General features: G+C 47.7%; 1 protein-coding gene across 2 annotated transcripts in view; it reads right to left on the bottom strand.

The window, feature by feature from the left end:
- Window positions 1–5,909: 5,909 nt before the first annotated feature.
- Ddr (discoidin domain-containing receptor 2) overlaps window positions 5,910–16,934 on the bottom strand; it is a 174,161-nt gene continuing 163,136 nt past the window's right edge. For both annotated transcript variants that reach the window (XM_076893431.1, XM_076893440.1), the window contains exons 14-18: window positions 16,358–16,549; window positions 14,794–14,886; window positions 11,624–11,765; window positions 6,622–6,771; window positions 5,910–6,363 (exon numbers count right to left, since the gene is read on the bottom strand). In XM_076893431.1, coding sequence (XP_076749546.1) covers window positions 6,202–6,363; window positions 6,622–6,771; window positions 11,624–11,765; window positions 14,794–14,886; window positions 16,358–16,549 — 739 coding nt within the window. In that variant the 3' untranslated portion in view covers window positions 5,910–6,201. The remainder of the gene's footprint in view (window positions 6,364–6,621; window positions 6,772–11,623; window positions 11,766–14,793; window positions 14,887–16,357; window positions 16,550–16,934) is intronic.

The following is a 16,934-nucleotide window of genomic DNA, read 5'->3' as shown; positions in this document are numbered from 1 at the left end:
TTGAAAACCGTGGATACGTAAAATGGCGGGCGTAATGGCGGCGCCATTAAATCGGTATACTTTCGAGCGTCGATAAACTTTGCACCGTAGAAATCTGGCGTCAGCCGTGAGAATCGGGTTACGCTGCTTTTAAATCTGCCCGATAAAACGGGTGGCTTTATTCGGTGGGATGATCATCGTCTGTAGGAGAGCAACAACCGAGGGGGATGGATAAAAGTCAAAGCGCTGATTATTTATTGAAAACGAATCGCTATGTACAAACGTATTAAATACACGTGTGTGACATTTATACAGGGATAGGTGGTAGGGATTCAAGTGTTATCCACGCACAATAGTCAATACGGCCGCTGATAAACAATAGATAACTGGTCCTACACCTACGGCCGCGCGCAGCCGGCTTATTTACAACCCATTTCGCCCGTTTATATTTGCACGCCGAGATTGCCGGATACGCTCGTGTTTCACGAGTCCACCGGGCCGGAGATGGCAACTATTTGTCTAAACGCCGCGTTTCTCCGCCTTCGCCGATGAATTTCGCCAATCGGTAGCGACTAGTTGGAGAGATTCAGCTAATTCTAAGTTGCGTCGCACCGGGCTCGAGGAATCCTGATCGAGGTTGTTCGACGAAAGATTTCTCTGCGCTGGGCTTAAAAAGTTTCTTCCTCGATTGCTTGGAACGCAACGCGCGTGGACTTCGAATATACGTGACGCCTCTGCGAGGCGATCGAATGCTTGAAGAACGAGACGTTCCCCCGTTAAGGGGAGACAGTATGCCTCGAGGCGTTCGGGTGTTCGTACGGGATGGCTTACCGCTATTTAAGCAAAATTCGTCAGGCGACTCGACGCGAAGGTATCGATTCGATGTTGCGCTCCATCGGGGTTGCAAAAACGAAAGCTCGCGCGCGGGCGATAGAAACGGGTGGCGGGGTAGAAAAAGCGCGATCGTGTTTCATAACGAAGGCAGCGGATATTAAATTCCATCGGCAAACGTGGAATTTCCGTGTACGCGGCACTTCCCTGTTCCCCGACTTTTGTTCGCGGCTGCCGGACCGTGTCTGGTGACAAAAACCGAGTGCCTCCATTGCGTAAATACGCGCGAAAAACAAAGCTCGTTTGCTCGAGGGGGCGGACGGGGCTCGGGTTGGACCAGCGGAAGAACGATCCGCCGTGTTCAGAGCCGGTCATCTAGTCGCGATGAAGCTCTTATTTAGCATCGTATTCGATCGCCTGATTCTGCGTCTCTTTACATTCTTAACAAGTTCCATTACGGGAGACTTCTTACTCGAACTCCACGTTTCTTCCTTACAGCAGTACATTTTTCAAATGCAGTAGAGATACAACGAGGATATTCGTAGGTTAATTAACACGCCAATGTAAAAATAAACGAAACGGTATAGGTAAAAACGCTGCTCGCAGTCGTCATGCAGTGGGTCTTGATTCCTCAACGATGAAACGCGGACGCAAGAGGAGCCTCATAATGGAACGACGCAGGTAAGCACGTGTGAGAACGTTTACACGGGGTCTTGGTAATTTTTACCGCGCACCCCGCTACATCTGGAGTCAAATAAAACCAGGGGAGGCGATAAACTAGACGGTCGTAATCGGTACGCGAGTAGTGGAGTACCATATTTTATGCATGCGAGGACGTTGAACGTTGGCGACGACGAAACGTTGGTGCTGGTCCATGGCCACGGCCCCGCCGCTTCTCAAAAGTAAAACGCGCCGCGGGAACGATTAGCGGAACAATTTGTTGGTTCCTCGAGAAAAGATGAGAAAAGAGGTTTCTTCACCAGCGTATTACCGCGGCTTCGTTATTACAAACTGTACAAAGTGTCTCCTTTACGAGTCGTTACGCGACATTACCGGTACAATGAAAACGATTAGCTCGATGAGTTCACTCTTGTCGCTCAATCTTCAACGATTTTTGATATATATATATTTATATCATATATATATATTTGTATATATATATTTATATGTATTTGTCTCTCTTGTTACTCTCAAACGCTCTTACATACGATCACCTTTTGCTCTCTCATACGACGGGAATCCTTCCTACAAATGGAAACGAGGTTAGAACGATTTCACGCGAGATATGTCCGATTTAGTGATGATATAATAGAAGTTATTTTATTTGTGTACGCCTTCTGTTCGACTACTGATTCAAGACAGCTTCCACGTTGATATGCATCCTTTCCGTTTACTGAATAAAACAAACGTTACCTCTCCAAATCGTACGATATGTCAATGGCACGCGATATTCAATCCTTAATTAATAATATTTGTTCTATCGGATAATCGATAATTTCAATTTCGATAATTAATCACGCGAAAGGAGATCGCTTTTTCTCCGCTCTATTAATCGGACGTAAATCGGATGAGAAGCGTCATAAATTCGAATAAAGGAGGGATTAACGGTGGGAAAAATAGAGTCGGCGTAAAGAGCTGAAATAACAGTCGAATCGATAATTAAAAGAAAAAAAAAAGAAAAAAATAGGGGAAAGCGGATGGAATTAATCAAATTAATTCGATCTAATTGGGTCTCTTTCTTCATTCATTCGCTTCTTTTTCGCGAATACATAATAGGACCGATTGGAAAACGCGCTTAATTTCTGTCCGCTCGATTTGTAGGAAGCACTGCGCGTACATTCAGGCTAATCGTTCATTCGATCGCACAGAAAACGATCCACGAAATCGAATTAAAATTTGCCACCGATACAATTCTTTAAGCTCATCAAAGTGGATATGTACATCGATCTTCTCGCGACACTCTTCCTGTGTTCTGTACGATCGATCGTGATTTTCCTGCTCTTCCTACGTGCTTCGTCCCTTGTCGTCGCTTCTTCCTCCTGTTCCTTTTCGTCAGATCGCAACGCATCCGTTTCGATCGCGTCTACGAACGAGTCAAACGCGAACTCGATCGTTCGACGTCGCGTCGAAGGGGGAAGATTTCGAACGAGATCTCGCGTAGGTAGGTACAAGTTCCCCTAATACAATGGCAGTATTCTTTAGTTAGTGTTATCGTTCTTAAGTTAGATTATATTAAATTACCAACGTCGTGTCTTTCGCAGACAATATCATAGACTTTTCATAATCAAAATGAAACCTCTCGATTAATATCACATGCGACGATCGTAGTTCCACGAGGAGACCATTGTTGTCATTTGTTATTGGAATTCTTGAACGAGCGTGGTTCTGTAAAACGATGACGAAACGTGACGATTCGTCATCACCTCTGGCTGAATTGTGTCGCTTCCGTTCTGCGCGAGAGAGAGTAACGAATAATTGCCTCGGATCGATGCTCTCTTCATCGAACCACTTTCAGTCGCGTGCACACTTATCGCTTACATTTCCTACCGCGATTTATATTTTACAGACCACGAGGGTGACTGCTTTAGCTGAGTAACGTTATAAATTTCAGAACAACGCGTCGATTTATCGTGCGATCTCGTGTCCCCCCCGTATACCGCCATCGTTCTAACGTTCGCCCGCGAATTTTATTATCATTATCTCGCGCCCTCCGTCACACGGTGCGCCCCCTAATTCTCGTCCACGAGCTCGAGCCAGCGGTTATAAATTCCTTATTGTTCCACGCTGCACACCGTACACGTACCCGATAAATATTTGCTCGACGGGTCCGGGCATTTATTTCAATTTCCATTTCGCGTTCTCGATCGTCGCAAAGGAATAGCCCCGCGACAGGGGCGAGATAATTTAACGAAAGCATTTCTCAAATTGATTTCCTCGAGGAGGCAAACACACCGAATTTTCCCACCGTCTCTGAAATCGTCGAGGCACGGCGCGCGATATACAACCGAACGAGAAGTCATAGAGAAGGCAACGAAACGCGAAATCGATGCCCGATTATTCGCAAGAACTATCCGTCGACTCTCGATCACCGGACAAAATTCGTCCGTAAAAGGCGAGCAAGGACATCCACCGGGTAAATGGACCGTGTCTATTCCTTCCTATAAACGTAACTTCAGCTCACGCAAGCTTCTCTCTCGGCCCCTTTCACTCCCTCTATTCACGCCCTTCGCCCGTCCGCCGTGGAACGACGATGCATTCGACCAGCGGTATCGCCGCTCGAGGTCCTCGTGCCAGCTAGGAGCGAACGTCGCGAATCGATAGCTCGAACGATGGCGCGAAACGATCGCCCGGGGGGTGGATGCAAGCTGTTCGAAAAACGACGCTCTCTAATAAACTTTTACGCTATTCGGTTAAATCCTTTAACATCTCTTTACGCGCTATGTATACGAACGTTCGTTCTCATCGTTATTATTATTATTTCTTTTTTTTTTTTCGTTTTTCCTCAATATTATTTTCCTTTATTCGTTATATACTTGCAACCTCTAGTGGTATTGTCAAACATTTATGCACTTCGGCTAAGCGCATCTTAAGTTTATTAGTAGTTTTCAGTGGAACTTAAACGTAAGCCAGCGGCTCGAGGAATACCTTTAACCGGCTCTTCGTCCTTCTTTCGAGGACGGGGGCACATCTTTATCCCTCGCCCTGTCACCCTTCCCATCGAATTTCATGGGCGATCCCTACGTCCCGTTGCGGCTGAAAGCTCGCCCCGTGGAAAATTCCCGCGTGGCTCTACGGACCTCGCCTTCGTCAGCCGGTTAATTAAAACGTTAGAAAAAGAGGACCGCGTGTGCGTTCCGACAGTGCTTTGTTTCTCGTCTGATTCCAAAGGAGGAACCACTTGTATTAACGAACTACAAACGGTTTTCTCGTGCGATCCACATTCGCTGGTTGTTCGCCGAAAATTTCACGGGTTTCGATCCACGATACGATAGAACGTCGGTTAATTATTCTGTCCTACTCGGCAGAAATATTCCAGCCGCTATACGTTCTCTCTTCCAGTTAGCCTGTTGTATTACTCACTCGTCCGAATAAACTTTCGTACCTGTTCGCGTTCGTATTTCCAGAAACATTCTAATTGATATTTCCTATTTAACGATTGTGCAGCCATAAAGCTCGGACCAAAATTCACAAGTAATCGAATTCGATAGTTAAAAAAGAGAAACATGGAACTCCGTCCAGCAGTTACAAGCTGGTTACAACGAATCGTTTACTTATTGTCGTGAGTATCCCTGTAGCATCAACCGTCAAAAGTTTCGGACAACTAAATGCACACGTAAAGCTTCGACTTCCTCTTTCACGTACGTCCACGCGAAATATTAGCCAGGGAAACGCAAACGAAGCAAGGAGGTAGCGCAGAAATTTTTCCAGAGCGAAGAGAGAAAAGCTGTTGCCGATTCGTCGAATCGAACAGAACCCGACGATCTTCCGTAACGTCACGAAGTTTAAGCGAGCGTTCCTCGCCGTGGAGATAACTCGCGAACGCGACACGGACCGGTTTCGCGAGGGGTTGGAAATCGTGGCTCTCGACGGATGGAGAGCGTACGCGAGGGCGCGGGCAGCGGCGCGAAAGTTTCCGGAAACGATTCGCCGCCGGTGGCGAACGATCCTCCGCGATTTTCCCCAAGTCCTTGGCCACGTGTACTCCGAACGTGACGCGAGTGCCGTCGCGGCTGGTGTCATAAGCTTGTTTGCCGACAGTATCAATTTCAGAGCGGCGTGTGTGCGATTTATCGAACGTGCTTTCGGTCTATTGGCCCGCGCTAGGAACGTTTCATTTCGTCTCGGACGCCCGGATTATTTCGCGCTGCTGGATGATTCGTTTATTGTGCTTCACGTAATACGGTACGTAATTGTAGTCTCTCGTTAGTCCGCCGTAAAAGTTCGAACAGCGGAAGAAAGAAAAGAAGATATTCGATCAGAAGAAAGAAACGTACCGCACGCTGATGAAATGCTTTTAATGGTTCTAATTGCGAGATTATGAGAAAATTGATCTACTCGACAATGACAACATTGACAAGAAATTAATTCGTATAAAGATCGTGAATAACTATCGATGTTTCACTTCCGGCTTCTAGACGTACTGATCCTGACTTCGTAACGGATTTGAAAAGAAAAACAGAACGAAGGATCATGTCGATCAGCGAATGATCACGATTTACCTTTGCTCCCGACGATTCATGGATCGTCTCCTCGGACCGATTGGATCACCCTTGTGTACTAACTTGGTCTGTCTTGGTGTACTTTGGTCGTCGAAGGGCAGTTCCACCAGTTTCCGTTCAACTCGCCGATCATAGAAAGCCGGATGAGGTTCCAGCCTTCTAGTTCTCTGTATCAGGTGTCGTTCGTCTCGGCGTGCTTGTAGCCGAGGTTCTTTCGCTGGAGGAACATGTGGATCTCGCGGAAACTAGGTCTGTCCACGTCGTTTCGGTGCCAACACTCGCGCATCAGCTCGTAGAAATCCTTGGGACAGTTCTTTGGTAACGGCAGAATAATCTGTGAAGAATATTGTCCGTATCACCCAGGAATTATGCTAATTTCGTCGCAAGCTGATAGAACCGATAGAAAAATATTTCGAGCGGTACACTTGAATACACTTTGTTTAATTTAATTTCTGCTATCTTTAAAAAATTACTACGCTGGCGAAAGACGATGAGAATGAAAGATTTAAACGGAATTAGGACGAGGCACTCGTATTGATCAGTTCGAGTATGCGAGCACAATGAAAGGATGGTATCCTAGAGGAGTACTCACCCTTCTCTCGTCCTCTTGGTAAAAATGAGTCGCGTTCTCGACGATGCGGTGATCCGGCAGCTCTTCGAACGGTTGTTCCCTCGCGAAAGTTAGAATCTCCCAGAGCGTCACTGCGAAAGACCAAACGTCGCTCTTCGACGTGTGTCTCCCCTGAATTCATTCAGAACAGTGCGCTCGTAATAATAAATTTTACCAAAAAATTGGCGAACAAACTGTCGCCTATTCCTCCGCAATTAAATCCAACACATTTCGTTCGCAACCCTTTCTCGCGATTACTGCGACAGGTTGCACGGGACGAGAAATATCTCTCCCAGACATTTAATTTTGTCGACGCGAAAGTTTCGTATTAAAAAATTGCGACGCGAAAACAACCACGAGAGAGGAAGATGGAGAAATAAAATAATCAATTTTAGCGGGAAACGGGCGGAACGTTTCGAAACGCTAGAGGGTGGATTTCCTCGGCGGCCCGCAGCGCAGATGCCATTCGAAGTTAAAATCTATTTACAGGGCGTGGCGGGCGCGGCGGGTGGTATCGTTGCTTGACGAGAAATTACTCCAACTTAAGTGCTTTAGTTACGTAATTTCATGGAACTATTCCATCTTGACTATGAAACACTGTACGCGCCTTCAGCTAGTTTACGGATCACGCATGCACCGGAAACCTTGCGACTTCGCTTGCAAACCGCCGCGGCGGGCGTGTGCACGTGGTTTAACCCCACCGCCTCCTGTATAACGATTGCCACGACGATTAATTCGACGCGTAATTACCCGTTGGCGCGATACCGTGATTAACATTTTAAACGGGAATCGAATCGTTCGATAAATCAACGATCGTTTCATTTCTCATCGTATCACCGTCATCGTGGCAGTTGGCATATATTAAAACTCGCCGACGAAATTTCGCCCGTATTACTGACAATCTCCGATTATTCGTTTGTAATTTCACGGCTGATTAATGACGCTTAATTCGAGGATTTACAGAATGATTTATAAATTCGACTACTTATAGGATGATTTATAAATACGAAAACCTCCGATAGATGGCTATCGATCATTACAATAGACGAATCTTTGTACATCTATAGCCAATTACAAGCTGCCTTCTTCTATCTTTGGCATAAACAGTCAAATTTCTAGGCCATCGTTCTGAACGCTCTTCGGTAGTGCTTTGATGGTACGACAAACAACGGAAGTCCTCTTTGAGCAGTCGTTGGTTGACTACGATAGCTTTCGCCTCGCAAAGCGACTTTTCCTACTGGTTTATCTTCCTTTTTAGTCCACGATAATCGCAAGGGTGAGGGGCGAATTCTCGTAGCGCGCAGAGGAGAGCTTCCTCGTTGCTTGCCAGCTTTGCCACGCGTTAACTTTAATATCGGCTCGAGGGTTCGAGGAAGTCGAGGTTGACGGTCGTAAAGTTTACGGCGGCCGATCGCGGGACATTAGTTCGCGCCGGCGTTCAACTTAATAAAGTCGAACGTTGAATCATTAAATCGACGCTAATTCCGTATAATTCTTGGGTAGGGTGGCACGTTCGAGCGCGCGAGCGCACCGAACTGGAATAGGGTGGGCGCCGTTGCCCGAGTGGGGCGACGGGGGGTGGTGGGCTCGTTTCATTAACGCGGGCACAATGGCGTAGGTCGGATAAACGATGGCAATAATGAAACATTAACGACGCAGTCAATTTCGAATGACTACGTGAACGACCGGCAAAATAGTATATTGCCCGCTCGTTTCCCATTTAGTCAAATTACCATTTAGCTATCAATTTGCCCTCGCATGAATTTCATTCATACGCGATGTCTGATGCTAATGGGACCGCACTGACGCTTCGGCCTCGGGATCAGCGCGAACAAATAGGACCAACGACGAAGACGAGCATCCTTGTTCGGTCAGGATAAACACCAATATTGGTTTCTGCTCACGGTGCTTGTGACAGAATTAATTTTGACATCGGCAACGCGAAGGATCGTCTTAGCGATGTAAGAATTTAAACAAGGTCGAGTAAAACAGGGGAAAGGAAGCTCGTAGAAAATGGAGACATTAAATTTAACGCTATCTTGTTATCGTCTAATTAAAGCGGGGAGTCTTATCATTAAAGAGAAACTAACGTCAGCAGCTGCAGTTGTAATGCGTCCAATTAACACGAAACTCGCGTCTGACTAAATATCCCTGATCCCAATTACCACGGGAAGACGCAGAAACCGAGCGCTCCGCTGGATGTCTGATCGCGAACAGGCTTATTCCACTTGTCGCGTGCACCGAGCGAAGTGTCGGAAAAATTCTCGCTGGAAATAACGCGTTCTCCATTCTCACGGCGGGGACGATTCGAATTTTCATGGATTCTCGGAGAAGTAAACACTGAGACCCGACCCATTCTGATCCTCGATCACCACGAGAACAATCAGAAAATCGTTCAGGATCGTGGCAGAATTCGCTAAGTGAAACGATCCTATTCGGATCGTCGTTGTTTAACCCTTTCTGATCCACGATTGTAGAAACATTAGAACATGTAACTGGCTTCGTTCGTTGCCTTATTCCGACATATTATATTTGGAATTTTTATTTTTTAAAGGCTTAGTTATTTCTCGAGGAACATCGATCCACTACTTTTCTTCGGATTAATTCTGCGCATCGCTGTATAGACGAACAATAATAGTTTAAATGCGGAAGGGTACGTTCGTTTTAGATATTCAGAACGATGTCCGGGACTTTTACGATACCACGATGACACAAGGCACGGAAGAGCAGCGAATAAGCCCGATTCGCTAATGCCATGCGACCGCAGACAGCCCTATCGGGCTGATGCTTCGCGGTTTCGCGAATCGACAGTTCAATATCGGCTGCTACGGACGAGAAATTAAAAACAGGATACAACGAATAAAATACGTCGGCCTCGGGGCCGGAGCGTGCTACCATTCGTTACACTGATATAGTGGCATACCGTTCGCTGCCAATAAATTCACCGTAACCGCGCGTCGCTACGTGGAATAACGTATTTTCGCGACTTCATTCCCGATACAGCCGGCTGCGAACGCTAACCGAGTAACCATTGCCTTGTTCAGCGAGGATGAAACAGCGATTTCGCGATCTCAAAAAATGATTAATCGATTTCGAATAGTAAATGAAATCCGCGCGATTTCAATCGCCGAAATTCTTCTAACACGTAAATCTACGTTTGCGTTATTCATCGATTTTATTGAAACTTATTGCACCTGCGGAGTAGTTGAAAATAGTAGATACACAGTGGCTGTTGCGTCATATTTCCATCAAGAGAAAAGAAGAATTTCGAAAAATAGTTCATCCCTCACAAATTTATGTAAATTTTAGTCGTATAAATTATTATCTCAACTGTTTCACCAAGCGTACATACTTGTCTCGAATCATTTCAAAGCGAATTCCTTAAACTTTCCCCAGTGTAAGGAATTGCTTGTTTCAAGTTGTTTAACCGCTGGTTAAAAAGCGGAATAAAAAGGGGTATATCGGGTATAGTGGCTGGAGAATGGGTTGCTGTTACGCTGCGGTCAGAAATTAAGTCAAAAAGCTTGTCCCGACCACTGGGAACCAGACGTTGATGTTCATCCAGTTACTTTTATCGAGCGTGCCAACCGCAAACTGTGCACTACGCCTGACCTGGGCACCCTTCAAAAATATCATGCATACCTTGAACCTCGAGGAACGGAACGCTTCCCCTCGTCTAAATACCTTAAACGTACATCAAAGCGCGAATATTTATAATTAAAAAAGGAGCTACAATTTTTTTTTTGCTGCGGCTATTGATTTTAACCAAAATCTCTTAACCATCTTTCGCGATTACTTAGGAATTTTCATTCTCAAGAGAGCTCGATTAAATCGTAAGAGTATTAAATCGCTATTAAAAAGCGAACGTTTTAGGTTATTAACCCCGTAATGCGATCTAATCTGTTGGCTTCCAACGAGCGAACTCGTTTCGTCCGCTTGAATCCACTTCAAGTTCCTCCGATCCGGCGTGGATCAGAGCGGATAGGTTTTCGGAACAAGGAGGAGGGTTAAAATAGATCCCGGTTCCGTCGAGGAAGATTCAAAGTCGAAACGGGTCGAGGCTCGCGGAAACCATCCGTTAGCCGGTAATTGGTGTTGTTTTAACCTGCCGCAACAGAGATCAACGGGGCTTCGGGGCAAATATTGGCGGAATAAGCGAAAAAAGAGTTAGGACTTTCATCCGAGGGTGGAAACGCGGATCGTGCAGGCTTTGATTTCGGCTGGGATACGGGGTGAAAACAACGAGCGGAGAGCAGTAGCGAAAGCCAAACCGAGTTTCACCGCGTGGATGCGTACCCACCGTCCATTTAAATGTCACTGACCGTGTAGCACCGTGGAATAGAGCCAGTCGATCGTGCCCGCTTTACATTTCCCCTCGCGCCTAAGCGACGAAAATCGTTTGCGATCTGCACCGCGAGCGTTCATCGCGATCGAACTTCCCTCGTTTCTCCTCGTGATTGTTCGAACCAACGGTCCAAGTATTTTTGTTATTACAGCATTACAGAGGACCGGGGACGGAATGAGTTAACGGAGAAACGTCAATGGTTTATTCGTTCCACTCTATAATGTCCACTGCACTTTTACGATTCTACGATCGTAAAATGAAAATGGAACGTTCACTTTTCCGATGTAGAAACTAATCGAGGATTCTCCGTCACTGGCTCTTTAATAATGCATAGAGGAAACCGTGTCGACAAGACGAACCAACCGGAGTCAGTTAAATTTATAAACTCCAGCCACCTTGTACAGAGTCTAGACTGGCAAATATAATTATCCCCTGTCGCGCGCGGAGTTTCAATTTGAACAAAGTCGGATGTAAAAGCAACTTGAACGGAATAAACGAGCAACCGTTTGGTTTTCAAACGCGACACATACGATTTGACGAACCAGTCCGATCGAAGCAATCAAACCATCCAGTCGTGAACGAACCCGCCATGCAGGCCAGGTGAACTCCGCGGTACCGATTAACCGGTAATTAACTTACCATCAGCATGGACTCCCAGGCCATCCAGCGGATCGGCAACGGAGGTCGACCCTCGACCCGGAAATAGTCAGCTGCGTAGGCGTTCCTTCCGGCGCCCAGATCCGACACTTTCACCGTGTAACCACGGCTCACCAAGCAGTTTCTGCAACAAACCCATAAATCGTTCCATCGTACATCCGTTTCTCCCCTCTCGTCTCCTTCAACCCCTTCCCGCCCCCTCTTCTTTTTCCAGCGTGGCATCTGGCGCGCCGGCGGCTACGGTCACCGATGTTTTTTAGCTGACCCACATTAGCCGCTCCAACTTTTTCAATATTCAGAATTTGGAATATCCGCCAGGCGAAAAAAAGGCGTCTAGTTTTATATTCCGGACGTTCTTTTGTTTTCTAATAAAACTGGCCGCGTCGCGCGTACCGTTGGCCATCGCCGTACGAGCGAGGCGACGATCCCTTTATTTACGATAGAGCCGCCACCGTGCAAGAAAATACGGCATCCTCCGCGAGATAATCCGTCTTCGAGGCCGAGTGGATTATTCCGGTTCTCCCCTGCACCGCCACTCGAACACGTAGACGAATGTATTGCCACGAACTCCGGGGATTGTTTACGACATTGGGGTTGGATCGAGACGGTCCCGAGGGTGGATACACTTTTCTGGCGATCCGCACGCCGCTACGCTGATCCCTCTCGTCGGTGAATCGTTTCCTCGGATTAATTCCCTTGTTTTTACGTCAATCCGTGTCGACGGATCATAGATACATCTGTCTACGAGCTGGCATCTTTTCGTTTCCGTCGACGAATTCGTGTTCTGATTCTAGGCGCATTCATTTTGCAACGTTTCATTTTTCGACGCGAATTTTACGTTATTTTTATTCTATTCGGTGTTCACGAAATTATCGACAGCCCGGGCAATATTTCGCAGGAAACATTTTAATTAATCAAACCGCATATAAACCGATAAATATTTCCGATACTTCCTGTACGTGTACACGAACCACGAGCCGTGACGCGAATAACCCTAAAGCACATCTAGCTTCCGGCAACCATTAAATTTAACAAGAAACCGCTAACGAGAACGCCTTCCCCCGCGACACGTATCGAGTCGACGATGCAAAACGAACTTTCTTCCGCTCCTCCATTATCCTCTAATTACGACCGCGATTCGTTGCAATCGGTTACTCGATTTATTTCAATTGTATAATCAGTGACAATCACCGACTCGTCGTTAGCCGTACGCGCTATTAAAATTCCATCGTGGCTTCCGCGGTTCGTCCAAATGAATTTGGTATCAGCTGTTTATGCGCGAGTTAATTAAAGTTTCTCGTCGTATAAGCTGGGGATCGACGCACGGAAAATCTCGCGAATAGCACGCCAAACCTGCGGAGATAGAACCGTTTCCGATGACACGCGAATCCCAAAGCAATCCTTCGGTTCTCGACTTCGCGTCTGTCGCGCGTTCTGAAGCCTCGTCTGGCGGCGATGCACTCTGGAGGACCGTTTCGAGAGGGGCGTCGCTTTTAACCGTCTCATACTCACCGGAAAGCCGCCGCTCGAAGCGCCGCGCCGATTTCTACTTGCACGAAACTGGCCGTTTATCGCGCGAGAAACTGGTCCGTCGGTGCTTCCGGTTGCATTTAACTCGGCTACACGGAGCGGAGACGGTTCGCGAATTTCCGGGCGATATTCCCAGCCGACACTTCTTTCACGCCAGTGATTTAACGCGGTAAAGAGCGGCATAAATACTTTAATTCGAGCTTTAATTAATCTCTAACGTTCGCGCGAGAAAGCGTTGTATACGTAATGGCACGTACAGTCTATTTTTAACCGCGTATCCCGTTAATGGGGAATCGCTGCTGGGTGTAGTTAGACGTTAATATTTCACGATGCATGCAGGTAATAATTGCATTTTCGACGGAAATTAACCCGGTAACAGGACGTTAAAACTAGCGAAATGTACGCGACGCGAACGAATGCAGCTGATCGGGGTATAAATATCTTAATGGCTCGCGTGTCGTTATTAGCGCGACGAACGATAGTGTTAACTAAAAGATCGGCGAAGAAGGTAATCAACGGATCGTCAGGCGAGTACATTCTTCATCCGTAATCTCGTTCACTCGGTTGCTTATTAAACGCATGCGCGGCGCTTAAAACTGGTTTCTATAAATCAACTGGCAATTAATTTCATCCGCCGCGGGGCCTGCGCGTTCCGCGTTTATGCGAGCGTCGACGCCATCCGCTCCCCCTCCCCCGGGCCATTGTAATTAAAGTTTATGATTAGAGTTAATAATTCGAACACGTGACCTGGCAATCCCCCGGACCACTTGTTCCCTCTTAATGGCCCTGCCACGCAGCACGTCCCGTCGAGTTGCCAGCGGTGTCGGTATCCGACAGTTTCAGCATCGACGAGGCTCGAGGGCCGCGGCTAGGGGGTTCCGAGCGGAGTCGTAACCGAGGGAAACTTCGTCCTTAAAACGAGCGGCCGGAAGTGGCGAGGTAAACGCGACGGGCGGATTACGGTTCGACACCGTGAAAAGAAACTCGATTGTATTAGTTAGGGGAGCGGTAATTGGACAATTCGCCACCGTCTACCGCGGGGTCTTTCACTGTGATTTATGTAGCCGTGGGTCTTTCCTCGATAGATCGCACTGTTTCATCCTGAATCCTTCCTTTATACAAGGAAGAGATATGTATTCTGGAGCCAACTATAATGTCGAAGGTCCGTCGATCTGTTCTTTAAATGAAAGAAATCGTTTGCGATAAAACTTGCGACCCATAACGCACGCGATCTCCTGTTCAACGGGAACGGTATATCCGGTTTCAACGTAACGTTAAAGAGTACACTCCTGTACAGCTCGTTTGACTTCCCAGCTGGCAGAAGTTCATTAAGCAACATTTAACAGCTGCGCGGGCGAACTTCCGTCGATCGTTACCATTCACCGAGGCATGTGACAAAGCTCGACCCGCAGTTTTGCTCCAAATACCAAACACACGGAAGTTCGAGCACGAACGGCCAGCGGGACGCGATCGACCCGGTAGCTCAAACAAAAGTAACGCTCCGCCTCGCCGTAGACGGAGGGAAACGTGTTTGTCCGCGTCGCGGCCGGAAAGCCGAACTTGATGACTGATCGACGTAGTTCACCTTAAAATAATCTACGAGAGAAACTGTCTGTCGTTACCTTGTGGCCAGATCCCGATGCACGAAGTCCATTTCCTCGAGGTGTTTCATGCCGGATGCTATTTGCGTGGCCATGTAAACCAACGTGCCGAAACTGCAACACGAAGAACGATGCGGTTCCGTTCAGAAGTTCGCCACGCGAAACTCCCGTCCCGGCGTGCATGCACGCGTACGCGCGTCTGTGGAAGCACAGCGCGCACCGGACGAGGACACGTCGTTCGTATCGGCTCGTAATACCGCAAATGACGACGCTTTAAAGCACAGATGGACGCGCGCGTCGGTCAGACCATCTGCATTAACGACAAAAGCCAGCCAGATCGACCGCGTTCGTTTCTATCCGTCAATCGTGGATATAAACTCGGTGGCTTTTTTCGTTCCCACTCTCCGCCGATTCGAGGCGCGTACCAGCGGTATATTTTCGATGCGAGCATTGTTTTTACGTTTTTACGAGGGACAGAGGAAGAGAGAGAGAGAGAGAGAGATATACCTACCATGGGCCGTTTGTAACGTCATTATTCTCGGTTATCACCCTGACGAGCTTCTAACCGGGGATAATGTACGAGCAGAAACCGTCGGCCCGTTAGCTCGCGGATCTCTTTTTCCGTTCACCCCTCGTTTTTTTTTTTTTTCGCGTGCACGTGGATTACGCGGTCGAACAGATTTATTTTTGCTCGCGCATACAATTCCCCGCGAGACTCTTAGACAGTCTGTCGAGGGAGAAGAATGTTGCAATTTAGCGAAATGATAATTCGTTTCCGCGTTTCGCTGTTCGACGGAATCGGACGTCGGTGAAAATATTTGGCACGGTATCGCGAGTTTTTAACAGACGATAGATCGATACGGTTCGTTAGCGGCGACGAAGACAAAGAGTGAACGAACGGTATCGGTTGTTTCTCTTGCAGGGGCAACCGGAAACGAACGCTTGGGAAAAACACGGGCCGTCGACAGCTGTCACGAGCAACGATGATCTTCTCTGTCGTTCACCTCTCATTTTCAGCCGATTTCTCGTATTTCGAGCATTTTCGACCGATCCGCGAACGCGTCGCGCTTCCACACGCGAGTCTCGAACGTGATTGGAACTGACGTGTCTGGTGACGGTGAAATGAAAAAAAAGGGTGGAGCGGGAGGGGGGTGGGGAAAAAATGAAAATTGGACTCATTTCGAGCCGTCGAACGTAATCGTTAACTGAAATATCATTTGTCGCGAGCAACTGTGCGATACCGTGCACGCTCGCGCTCGCACCGCGCGTCTAGCTTGTGATACCGGCGAAATGGCAAACAGTTAAGCTCGGGACGCGGCGCGTTTTAATACGCCGCGTTAATTACTTTTGTTACGCGTGAAACGTTCATAATTAACTTCGCGTCACGTGAAATAGCCGCGATAAACTTTGTAACACGGTCAATTCTCGCGAGATTACCACTGTAAAAAGAGGAGAAACATTCGTTTATATTTCCGCTAGGCGGGCAACGATATCAACGCGGACACCTACCGCTCCAAACCGTTTCGCACGCGTTACACAATTCCAGGATCGCACCCCGCGTAGCGTCCCAATTAACCGTATCTACCTGAGGGTCTTGGCGGTGTGCACGGTGGACGTTTCAGCGATGTGGCTCTGCAGGTATTGATTCAGATCCCCGTACTCGCCGTTCTCCAATACGATGCACATGGGGTCGTCTTCGAGGCTGGCGCCCAATAGCCGCGCGACGTTCCGATCGGCCAGCCGTGCCAGTCTTTTTGCCTCCTGTTGAAATTCTATCCTGGAAAATACACGGGACACACGGAAGTAATACCTTTATAGCCGGTCGGCCTCACCAAATCGGCCAACCATTGAATACGGCCGCGCGGACACACTGGAAATAATACGAGAGCGCGCGCTAGGGTTCCACGCGCGAGCATCCGCCTCCCCGTTGTCCCTGGTCCCTCAGCCCATCTTTCCCTGGTTTCTCCAACGTTCTCGACCGTCTTGCGAAACGGAAGGCGAAACCAGGATACGTAACACGGGTCACGGGTAACGGCCAGTGCCGGGATTATCGTTTCGAGTACGCCCGCTCGGGTTTCATGTTTAATAGAGCTACCACGGTTCCGTTTCGCTTCTCTAATATTTAGGAACCCGTTGCGCGGCAGTGATGTTTTTGAGCGTAA

The sequence above is a fragment of the Xylocopa sonorina genome, chromosome 1 (genome assembly GCF_050948175.1).
Source record: "Xylocopa sonorina isolate GNS202 chromosome 1, iyXylSono1_principal, whole genome shotgun sequence".
Lineage (NCBI taxonomy): Eukaryota > Metazoa > Arthropoda > Insecta > Hymenoptera > Apidae > Xylocopa > Xylocopa sonorina.
The sequence above is the reverse complement of the archived record's forward strand: the minus strand, read 5'-3'. Positions and strand labels throughout refer to the sequence as shown.